The following is a 12,460-nucleotide window of genomic DNA, read 5'->3' on the forward strand; positions in this document are numbered from 1 at the left end:
CGTCGACTTTTTTCGCTAAAGAGCCAACTCTGTATAGGTATACATATATGTACACCGGCAAAGCTCGCGCGCGCTAGTAGTATAGTCGTGCTTTGCCTCGGCCGCAGCTTCTGCTCCTCACCTCGCGTATACACCCTTATTGGCTGTATACACTCCCAAGAGGGGCTGGGAGGGGGACTCCACTACACCGTTGGCGCTGACGAGCTCCCGTGTGTCGTACGGTCCTTTTAGCCCCGCACCGCAGTGCTGGTGGTAGTGCTCTCTCCTTAATTTTTTTTTTTTTTTTTTTTTTTTCATCTCCTTTCGATCGGCGCCTCCACCGTTTTCTTCCCTTCCTCCTCGGTTCCCCCTGCATAGCCTCTCTCTCTTCTTCCCTTTGTCTCGTATGTACTCTCCCTCTGGCTGGTCGCGCGCGCGCCGCACGCTGCAGTGCACCGAGCGAGAGGGTAGTGTCGCGACGAGGGTGGAGTGTGCGCCAGCCAGTGCCGAGGGGTGGGGCGGGGAGGGAGGGAGGGGGGGAGACTCCTACCGAGGAGGAGACCGAGCGTCCATTTTTGTTTTAGTCGGCGCTGTTGTTTCGCCCGCGCGCGCGCGCGTATATCTACTCGCGTGTCGGGAGAGCAAAGTGATCGGAGGGTGCGCGCAATATAATCACACACACACACGCACGCGCGCACGCATAGAGCCGATGGCGATGGATTTGCAAAGTGGCGACGGGAGTTTCGACGGGCCCGGCGGAGGAGACGAGTCGAGACTGATGATGCAGGCCCCGCGAGGCGAGTGGTAGCGGTGAAGGAAGACAATTTTTCCTCGTCGGATATGGAGGTGTAGCGCGGTAGGCCGACCCGGTGCACGGATACGGGGAGTGACAGAGGAGGAGCTCGGCGCGAGCAAAGAGATACACACACGCACACACGCTCCTCGAGATATTATATAGAGCATATATCTCTCCCGTGTGGAGGCGGTAAGTAGATACATTCGAGATAAGCTAGGCTATTGGCACGTTATATGTATATATTCCCTCCGTGGCGCGTGTGTGGATTAGATCCGTTTGACAAGACAGTCCCCCGCGTTTCTCCGATCGCTGATTTTATCCTCCGCGGAACCAGTTCGATCAGCGTTTGAATGAGCTCCCCTCCTCTCATGGGTTTTTTATTTTTTTTTATACTTGTGAATCGCAAGGACACTTGATTCTCATTTCGATCATTTTGGCCCGCGGAAGCGCGTTGACATGTTATGTACACGGGATTATACCTATATGTAGATGCTCTTGATGAACAATTAGTCAAATCGACGAATACGTATATATATGTAAAATAAAAGCACGAATGTACACTGTGGTGATTGAACAACGATTGAACAACGCAAGTACTGGGAGAGTGTATAGCCTGGCAGAAGGAGATCAAGAGAACAGTGTATATAATATCCTTCCGTGTTGTATACGTAACTCTTCGATCTCCCCCTTTGGTTTACACACAAGCGAGCGCGACGTATGGTGGCTCAGGTATTTGTCGAAGGGCAGGCATTTGGCATATTCCGGCCTCTCTCTCTCTCTCGCGAGTACGTATCTCTGGTCAATCCCTACACACACACACACCCAAGCAGAACCAGACGAGGAGGAGAGAGCGATCGTTGAAATTTCTCGGTCGAGCCGGCAGCGGAGGAAAGAGAGTACGTATACCTTACCCGTGCGAGCGGTGTGACATACGGCGCGCCCAAAAAAAAAACCACCAGAGACACCCATTTCCTCCCTTTTGCCGCCCACCCTTCCTCCTGTGTGTCTTGGTTGCGTTTCTTTTTCTTATACTCCCCCCCCCTCTGACGTTTCCTCTTTTTTTGTTCTCCTATCTCTAAGAAGGGGCGCTGGTCCCAAAAGGGCCCGTACTTTCGGGCGAACTAACGCGAAACCTCTCGTTTTCTCGGGATCCTCCCCCTCCCTTTGCTACACGAGTGTTTCTCGATCGATCGCGGCTTGATTTATTTTCATTTGTTTTAACACACACGCACGTGCCCCCATCTCTCTCTATCTCCTCCGTCTGCGATTTGTAAGCTATACTAATCCCCGCGTATGAGCGGAAACGTCTTCCTTTGCTCTGTTACCGATCATATACACTTGCTCCAAAATTGAGAGATCGGCACGAGTGCAGTTATAATATATACGAGCATCGCGAGTTTTAACACCGACGGAGCCGTATTGCACGTTGAGGGAGCGTAGACGAGATTTTTTTTTTTTTTTCAAAAAAGTATAAGCAATGGTGGGGGGGGGGAACCTGTAGCGATCGATCGATAGCAGAGTGGGAGCACGTGCGTTTTATCTCGCAGTGACGGGAAGAAAGAGAGAGAGAGAGCAGAGAGGAAAAGAATGAGAAAAGGAGCAGCAGCGCAAGGTCCCGCTAATTAGCTACCGGTCGATTCGCAACTGATTTACTACCGGCACCAGCTGGGGACACAGGTACATGTTTATATACCTATATACACACGTATAGAAAGAGAAAACGAACGGGCGAGCCGAGAGAGTACACATGCACATATACGTATAGTAGAGGAAGGACATTTTACTAGACGCATTAGCGGGCCGCGCCACACAGAGTTATACCGGGGAGAGGCTGCTGAATCGGTTTCATTCATAGACTTTGTACTCGCGCGCGCGCGCCTCGTATAATTTCCCCCGATGCGTGTTGAGGCAACATATACATCGGGTGTACACCTACGCGAGAGGATAGTCGTATAGCGCGACGCGAGGATATGCCGTTTGCATGTATACATATATATATATATATCCGGTTTATCGCGCGTTCTTACACACATACGTAGAAGACTTCGAGCGCGTCGCCCTCCTCGTCGTCGTCGTTGTTGATCGTAATTAAGCCGCGCGCGTGCTAATACCCCTAGGAGTAGCGTACATACATATACATGTACACTGCAGTGTGTTGTTGCACGCGTACTTTTTTTTTTTTCTTTTTCGAAGCACTTCACTTATCACTGTTCTGTAGGGATAGTTGGATGTTCCGTAGATATTCGAAACGTGAAAAAAAACTAGTTGATCTACAGTATGGTTGCAAATCATGAGTACTGATGGATGGTAGATACGGCAAATGAATTGTGCTCATAAATACCGATGTTATTATTACTAAACGTAAAGTATAGGTGTGCGAGAAGAAAAAAAAAATTCAGCAAGAATGTGTATGGCAAGTTTAAAGATTTCCAATTGCAATTGGCCGTGATAATATGTTATTTGAAGATCCATCAGTTTAGGTCCAATAGAAATCGCTTTGTCCAAAATGGTACGAGTTAAGTTGCTAATAGTAAAAAAAGTCCCTAGACGGCGAAATGACACCAGATAACAATTATAGCAAAGTAAAATTGTTTTTTTTTTTCTCTCAGTGGAATAACCACGCATGTGTTTTATCCTTTGTCCATATTGTTTATCAATGGACACCCCCACTCACGAAGACGGAAACGTTTCAGGTGCGTGTGAGGGCGCGATGAAACGCCATCGTCACCGGAGCCCGGTCGCAGCGATCGCCCCGACAAAAGCAAGAAAAGCCGGGCCAAAATGCTGAAGGAAGTCGGCTGCGGTGCAGGCGGCACGCCCCCGGCAGCCGACGGCGCTCGCCTCCAGCAGGGAGCCCCCGTTCCTCCGGACAACGTTACCGGCGGACAAAACCACAGAACGGAGGACACCGCGGGCCCCAAGGCACTCGCATGCGGTGGTTGCAGCCGCGACATAGCCGAGCGCTGGTACCTCAAAGCGGCCGACCGCGCCTGGCACTGCGGCTGCCTCAGGTGCTGCCACTGCCGGCTACCCCTGGCCGCCGAGCTCACGTGTTTCTCCAGGGACGGAAACATTTACTGCAAGGAGGACTACTACAGGTCAGCTCGTTTTACATTTTACGGGCGCTTTGGACCAAGTTTAGCCTATGAGATTATCAAAAGGCATGGATCCGGGCGCCCGACAAAATTCGGGTATAATAGATATGAGGAAACCCCGGTAGCCCAGATAATACAATATCGCGGATCTTTGAGCTAAAAGCCGAGGTGCATGTATATATCGGCTATACCTTCCCCCCCCCATCTCCTTGATAAACGTCCGGGCTCCAGAAATCGTGGCACTTGTATATATATTTCGCGCGTTAAATCTCGCGGGAAGGGTATAGAGAAAGAAAGGAAAAAAAAAAAAAAAAGGAGAGAAAAATAACGCATAATGCGAGCGCATGAACACCGAAAGCCAATATACGGGGAAGAAAGGCCCGTGGCGAGAGGGAATTAATGCAAGAGCCATCCGGGCGTATTTATTGGGGTAGCCGATGAATTTGCATAGCAGCAACGCCGAGCAGGAGCGTATGGAGGAAGGACCACACAAAACGCCTACTAATGGCCACTATATACTTTTATCCCTCCTCCTCCTCCACTTCCTTCTCTTCTGTGTTCCATACGTACTGCTGCCCGATACGCCGTATCCGTAGCTTTTATATACATATGATACGCGTTTACACGGTGTGGTGCCTCCGAGCCGGGAAACACGTATACGAGATTGTACATTACCAAGTGATTATAACATACCATTGAAGAGTAAATTCCAAGATTTTTTTCAAAAGGTATACGAGTGATCGGCGGTATGGACAATGGTATAAACGAGCCCAACCCCCTTGGTAATCTTTTGGTAAACCGTATACATGCGAGGTATAGGTACAACAGTTGGGCGCGCAACAAAAATCCGATTTATTTCTATTACCGGTCGACAAATTGATTCAGCCGACAAAAACCGACGGTCCGCGACCTGATCGCGTGTATGAATCGAGAGCTCTTGTTCCAGGAATCGCATCGCTCTCCCGTACATATACGCGACGACGAGGATGATAGATCTTGGGAGCAAAAACGCATCATCGCTGGATGTTCATATATATATATGTGTGTGTGTGTGTGGGCAAAGGGAGAGAGGAAAGTAAAACGCGAAAATAGGACGTGGAGCCCGTGATCGATGCCAGTGTACCTGCCCCGGCACGGCAATGTAGAATCAGGAGGCCCCTCCTCTCCCACCCTGTAACGAGGAGAGAGACGAGATATCGCGACCGAGAGAAAGAAAGGTTAACGCATCATCGCGTATATGTATATATATATACATATATACATGGGAAGTGGTGACTGGCACGTATATGTATATATATGTATACGCGTGTACCTGTACGATACCTATACCTTGATTCTACTTCGTTACGAGGAGAAAATGCACACAACGCGAGAAAAGTACTCTATACGTGTCCCATGCAATATGCAACGGATGCGTGATGCCGATGCTCTGTACCTATACACACATACTTGTACGTCCTCTTTTTTTTTTTTATCCTTTTCACATCGATGTGTACATGTATATACGTTATACGTATAGGTGGATCCAGCTGGTAAACTGCCTACTATGTATTCCCCTCCCGATGTTTTCTTTGTCTTTATCTCAACTCCTCCCTGTGTTCGTACACTGCCCTCCTCTTTGTCCTACGCGCGCCAAACAAAGTGCATTTAGATCATCCTGTTGTTTTTTTTTTTCCCCCCCTCTTTCTTTCATTCGCATAATTCAATTTAAATTTGTAATTTTCTTCCTCCTTGCTCTCGGGCTTTTGTGGCGTATATTGTTGTTAACTTGCGACTTTGGGTACACATATAGGAGGACATTGTCGTTCATCGCGAATAAAGGAAAATGATGGTACTTCTTGTACACGAGATTCGCTGCTAGTATTTTTTTTAAAGAAAATCATTGTGATTCTTTTTTTGATCGACAGGCTATTCTCGGCATCGAGATGTTCACGTTGCCGGGCGGGCATATCCGCGACGGAAATGGTGATGCGAGCGCGGGACCTGGTTTATCACGTGGCTTGCTTCACGTGCGCCTCCTGCGGCACTCCGCTTAACAAGGGCGACCATTTCGGCCAGAGGGACGGCCTCGTTTATTGCAGGTAATGGCCCCACGCCCGTAAGTACATATTATATATTATGATGAAAACAAAAAGTCGCTCCACCCGGTTATTCTCTCCTTCTCCCGACGTTTGTGAAATTGGCCGAGAAAATATATATAAAAAACGCAAGGTCCCGTTGCGCGAGTCATCATCATTTTTCATTTGGGACGTGTTTGTTTTTGCATGCGCACCTGCGACGCGACCCATCGACAACCGAGTCATTATAATATATTCCTTGCAATTTCGCGGGATTGACGCGCGTCGTTTCACACATACACCACGAGCTGGAATTAAAACCATTTTCTTTGCAAAACCAAAGACGAGACTACGAGCTGATATGCTGCACCGTGGATTACGGGAGCACGTCGGGGAGCGTCGACGATCTCGGCTCGCCGGGGGTGTCGCCGCTGCCGGGCTACTACAGCGCAGCCGAGCAGAGTCCCATTACGTCGGGCGGCGGTGCCATCGGGGGTGGCGCTCAGAAGGGCAGGCCGAGGAAGAGGAAGCTCTCGGAGATCGCGGGCTCCGAACTGCCCGTCACCATGAGGCTGGCCGCTGGCGCGCTTGGTACGTATATATTATATATACTATGTATACGATGTGTATTTTTTTAATATTTATTCGTTGTGTCATCGATAACATGAAAGATGTCCGGTGTAAGCAAGTAGGCGAAATGTAGTGGGTTTATTGTCCAGAGGAGCCGATCTGCATCGTTTTGTATAATGCAAAAAAAAAAAAAGAGAAAGGCCGAAAATAATCGAGGGAAGAAAAAAAGACAAAAAAAGAGCAACGCAGGTGTCCTGCTCTCTCTCTCTTTCGGAGCACCTCTTTTTATATATTATTTCGCGTGTACACGTGTTGTGCTCGATTTCTCGCGGACGACAAGAAGGGATATATATGTACATGCACATGCGCGAGTGACGCTTGATTTATATAAATAAGGGGGAGGGTCCGCGTCGGCGTTTTTTATCCTCCTCGCCTTATTTATTTCGCCCTGTTTCTCTTCGTCAGTTTCTTTTTTTTTTTTTCCTCTCCACGAGAGAGTCGCGTCGTGGTAAGTGAACAACAGTTGATTTCGGAGTGGTTACGTAATTTTTTTTTTCTTTTTTTTTTTTCATCTACTCGAGAGAGGTAATTTCATGTAGCGCTACCACGGGGTGTATTTTTAAAAATTCATCATTCTGAGTTATAATTCGTACAGTTGACGAATAATCCTTGTCACTCTGTCTTAAATTTCCAATCAACGGCAGTCGATATCGGACAGTAAAATTTCTTGTCGCATAAAAAAAAAAACCATTTCCCCTGAAAGACTCGTGGCAGGTATATAATTATATTTACGCGACAGAGGAAAAACCATACCGGCAACACCTGCGAAACCCTTTTTTCAAGCCTCCTTCTCCCATCGCCCAGGAAAAAGGGGGAGAGAGAGCATTGTGCGGTCAAAGAGATGCCTCTTGCTGGTACGTGTGTATCCGTACAATGCGAACAGCCGAGAGGAGAGACAGCACCGGTATATGTACACGTGAGGGGGGAGCGAGGGAAAAAAAGGAAGAAAAAAAAAAAAAAATGAAATAAAGAAGAAGGAGAGCGGCCGGCCATTCCGGTTAGGCCGGGGCGCAGCACGCATTGGTCCGCGGCGGCATTCTTTTCCGCGCGCGAGCCGACCAATCGATGCATCTCGCCGGGGCCCCCTCGATACCCATCTATCACTGTCTTTTCTCTCCACCGGTCGCCTTCTTTTCTTTTGTATCCATTCTTCCCTCGGTTCTCTTCTTCCTTCTCGGATTCTCTATCTAACTTTTGCGTATACACACCACGACAAAGAGTCCAAGGAGTACAGAGGGACAGGTATACACCCATTGTGGTTTCATCACCGATTTTTGTTTACTTCAAATGTATATACTATATGACAGTAGTTGCAAATTTTTTTTTTTTTTTTTCCTTATTTATTTATAAATCTTCGATGTACATACACTGCAAAAACAAAACAATTTGCACAAATGTTTCCACGAGCATAAATCGAATACCCGTACACGCATGGTATACTTTTTGCGATTTAATTTCTTCCTCCGACCGGCCGCGCAACTTGTTTCTCCTTTTAGGTATGGATCGCCAATACGCGCGCTGCTTACGAAATTCCAGGCTCGAGCGGAGAAAAAGGGGGGGGGAGATCGATCTATCGGCCGGAGAAATTTTTGCTGGCCGAGGTATTACAATTGCTGATGCGTATACAGTGTGTACGAAAGAAAAAAAAAAACAAAGAGGGAGAGCACGTGCAAATGGTGATAGATGCGCGCACAAGGGGGGGGGGAATGTATGGACGGAATGCCGATGGGGGGGGGGCAATCTGACTTTTCGATTCGACGAGCACAGGATGAGGCCCAGGAGCCGCGGAGGGATTTTGTTTAAATAAATTATACGCTTGTTTTCGAGGGAGCCGGCTCCGATGTTGATAATGTATATACATGTATACACCAGTTTATCAACGTTCCTACCCGGGTGCGGGTATACGTATATATAATGTAGGTACACTTGGGTTTTCGCATGTATAAGCGATGGCGCGCGTTTGGAAAAGTGTGTCCGCGACTTGTCCTCGTCGTCGTCACTGTCGTTATCCGTGAAGATTTATAAGATCCAGCTGTCACCCGGGGGGGGGGGAGCCTCACCCCCCTTCCGTCCCTTTATGTGTTTACGTGAGGTTTCCGTACGAGACGCCGAAGAAATTTCACCGACTGTGCAGGTTCGACAAACAAAGGATGTACACATCGACCATTTTTGTTATTGCCTTGAACTAAAGGTACTTTCAAGTTTTAATAAAATGTCCGAAATTTTTTGAATGACTTTAATCATGTATCCAGTCGTAAAAAGGTTGTGCGAAATGATATTTTTCACAAGCCTCCTTCGGCCGATCAAACAATTATACCTCCACGGCTATCATCGGTGACAAAAAGTATGGCCTGAAATTTACGTCAAAAGCCCCCCATTCCAGGAAGATTTCCGACTCCCCTCCCCCCAGACTCATTAACCCCCCTCGATTCATCAACTCGCAAGAATCCCCCCTGCCCCTGAGAGGTACCAGGCAACGACCCGTACCAGGAATTTTTGATCGCCGCGTGACTGCGACGAGAACGGGGGGGACGATTGTCAATTTTCTTGCCCCGCGCGCGGAAAAACAACATCAAGGGGAGACCGATGCGAAAAATGCCCCGCCGCCCGTCTCATCCCGTAATCGTCCACCGCTCCACAATACGTATGCTTTATATACCACACGTATATATATGTACCCTGAAGCAGCTCGAGAGAAAAACTGAGCAATTTACGAGACGAAAGACGGAGAGGGGGAGAGAGTAGCGCACAATGGCGCGCTCGCGCGTATTTATATGGAAGAAGAAGCTGCGATGACGGCGTTTCCGTCTCTCCCTTTCCTGATGGCCGCGTTTTTTTGTACATAATTGGCCGGTATCGTTTTTGCGACAACCCCCCCACCCCCCCCGCCCTACTTCGCTTCTGGGATGTATCTTCCTCTCGCGCCGCCAAAAGGCGCGGCCGTCGTCCTCCTCTGTACATGTTGGGTTATTCCATCCACCTCTGTGCGTACACTTGATTTGCTCGTCTTACCAGCTCGCGGAGGTTCTTTCTCGCGTCGCGGGATATATATATATAATATGCATGCGCGCGACGGTACCACCTCCCCGTTTTCACGAGTCTCTCGCATGAAAGGTGGTACCCAAAAACGAATGGCCACGTTCCTACTTTTACGAAATTTTGAAGATCACGATGAATCTCAATTCGCATCGTTTAATTGAGCGGAAGACGGTCTTTAGGTGTTATAGCCGAAGCTCGGAAAATCACTTGTCGTTATAGAAACGACGGAAACGTGTAGTGAGAAAAAAAGCAACGTCCACGGCAAAGCAAAGCCGTAGAGCTGACGGGGGGTTACACGGAGCGAGTATTTGCCGAGCGACAATGATCGCAGGGCGCATATATATACACACTCGAGTGGGCAAACAACAATTTGGCTTGTCCGCTCCTCGATAGCAGACTGACGCGGGAACTGCAAATACGACAAATCGCGCGCGTGGGCATTATCTCGTAAGAGCTTCCCCCCCCCCTTTCTTCGAATCAGAAGTGGACTACGGCAATTAGACCCGCTGTTTGCTGTGCGTCACTCATGTACATAAATACACCAGAGGCCTTTCGACCGATTGAATGGAAAGTTGTTTGCTCAAAAAGCCACGACCGAGTGTAATCACGTTGTTTCTTTCCTTGAGAGGGGGATGGTACAACTAACTATGTGTAGCTATGGAAAAAAAAAAAAACACATGTTATTCGATCGATTGCAGAGCTGCTGCATCCCACGGAGTTGTCCTCGTCGATGGAGTCTCTGGCGGCTTACGACGCGTCCACGGGTTCTCCGGGTGGTCTGATGCATCAGAGCCAACGCACAAAGCGGATGCGCACGAGCTTCAAGCACCACCAGCTGAGGACGATGAAGAGTTACTTTGCCATCAACCAGAATCCCGATGCCAAGGACCTCAAGCAGCTCGCGCAGAAGACCGGCCTGTCGAAGAGGGTCTTGCAGGTGAGGTGGCTCCTGTTTTTTATTCATGGCCGTGAAGCGTTTAATTGATCGAGCAGGGACGAATAGGGACGTTGTTGTTTCGTAGGAAAGGTTTGGATGGTATTAATATTGTGGGTGATAAAGTGGAGGTTCATGAATCACGGAATAGAAAATGATAAAAGACCTTCAATGATGAATATGCTTGATAAATTATGCTAATCATTCAAAGTAACAATAGAAAAATTTCATGACAATAAGTAGTAAAAGTATTGTAAAGTTATATATGCTAAAAATCAGATGGTACAACATGGTCTTGATAAACATTTCATGCGACAGTAGTCGGAATTTTTTTCGAGGATTATGAACTCATAGATGATGTTTTAATTAAAAACGAATAATCTGCCACGACGACTTTATACGAAACTCTAAGTATATTGAGCTGCTAATATTGAGCTTCTTAGTCGGATTACCGGTGATTGTGAATGGTCAAAGATAACGTTGTATGAGTAAGCAAATGGTCAAGCGAGTCTTAAACTTAAAGAAACAATTGATCCATTCGAGCAGCGGCTCTCCTGGTAAGCGAAGCTAACAAAATTTGTTGTCCAGGTCTGGTTCCAGAACGCGCGGGCGAAATGGCGGCGCAACATGATGCGCCAGGAGGGCGGCAACAGCATCACCATAGGCGGGGGCACGATGGGCGGGTGCCCCGGTACCCCGGCGTCCTCGAGCACCGGGGGTGGCTCGCCGGCCGGTCTCGGTGCCGGTGGCGCTAGTCTGCTCACCGACAGCAATAGCATGCCCTCCACCTCCATGGAGGAGCTCCACGCGCTCCACCACCTGCACTCGTCCCAGGTTCCCTTCTCCGATCTCTATTGACGTTGATTTGGAGGGAAAACAAAATTTGCATGCGCAGTCCACACAACTGACGTCATATCGGCTGGATAAAAAGACACGGTCAGGTGTAAGCTGTACTGCCATTGCCACCAGTATTAGTTTGAACTGTAAAGTAAATTGGCAAAAGGATGTTTTCGATGCATCATTCACAAAGACAGAAGCGCAGAGTTAGTCGGAGATGATAAAAAGATAATATACTCCGTGGACCTCTGGAGTGTTGAGGTCCTCGTCAACGGGGGGATATCAAAGTGATGATAAATATAGTTCCATGCATATCCGAATTACCAAAGGCTTAGGTGATAGTTTTCATACGCGGGCGATAGTCGAGCTGTAGATAATTTTTCTAATCGTAACGTGAATCTTTTTTTTTTTTTTTTTTTTTCAACATAGAGACGTGCCAACTCAATTGAAGTAAGTATGCAAATGAGCGAGAGTTGTTACAAATGTCTGTGGTAACAGGCTTTGTGCGCGTAAAGTATATGTAATTATGTCATACTTGTTGTGTAGTGAATTTAGATTAAGTAAAAATGCGAGGTATACGTACATCGAAGAAAAAGAGAAGAAATGCATACTGTGTCCATATTATTTATTTATTTGTTTTTTTTCTATTTCTCATTTGATGTATCAATGTTGGCGTTCTGTAAATAACAATATAACAATAGTATTAAATAACTAACAAACAGTGCATTAGCGACTAAAGCTTCAAAATTCGTCATCCGATCGATGTGTATTACTGAAAGAAAATTGAATAAAAAAAAAAAAAAAAAAAAAAAATGAAGAATTCAAAATCTAGAAAATAAAAATGATGATAATTATTACGACAAAACGCGCGTGCGATCGTTCCTATATGTAAAATGTAACAAATTTACAGAATTCGAGTTTATAACATGTATTATAAAGCATCGTACGTCCATAGTGCACCATCATGTCATACGTTCCCCGAAACTGTGCCACGAGACAAAGTTTGCCAAACAAAAAATACTGAAAAATAATTGACCACTCATTGATGTTCAACTGATGTACATGTAGTGATACACTGGATCGGAAGATCAGT

The 12,460-nt window shown here is 47.1% G+C and overlaps 1 protein-coding gene across 1 annotated transcript; it reads left to right on the forward strand.

Annotated features, from left to right (window-relative positions):
- The first annotated feature begins 3,491 nt into the window (after nucleotides 1-3,491).
- LOC106647790 (LIM/homeobox protein Lhx9) lies at nucleotides 3,492-11,752 on the forward strand. The gene is made up of 5 exons (XM_089594522.1): nucleotides 3,492-3,873; nucleotides 5,778-5,951; nucleotides 6,271-6,518; nucleotides 10,295-10,533; nucleotides 11,119-11,752. The coding sequence occupies exons 1-5, from the start codon at nucleotides 3,557-3,559 to the stop codon at nucleotides 11,386-11,388; spliced, it is 1,248 nt and encodes a 415-aa protein (XP_089450648.1). The 5' UTR covers nucleotides 3,492-3,556; the 3' UTR covers nucleotides 11,389-11,752.
- Nucleotides 11,753-12,460: the final 708 nt, after the last annotated feature.

The sequence above is a fragment of the Copidosoma floridanum genome, unplaced genomic scaffold (assembly GCF_036245765.1).
Source record: "Copidosoma floridanum isolate Cflo_tuat_1 unplaced genomic scaffold, Cflo_Japanese_pri ptg000021l, whole genome shotgun sequence".
Classification (NCBI taxonomy): Eukaryota; Metazoa; Arthropoda; class Insecta; order Hymenoptera; family Encyrtidae; genus Copidosoma; species Copidosoma floridanum.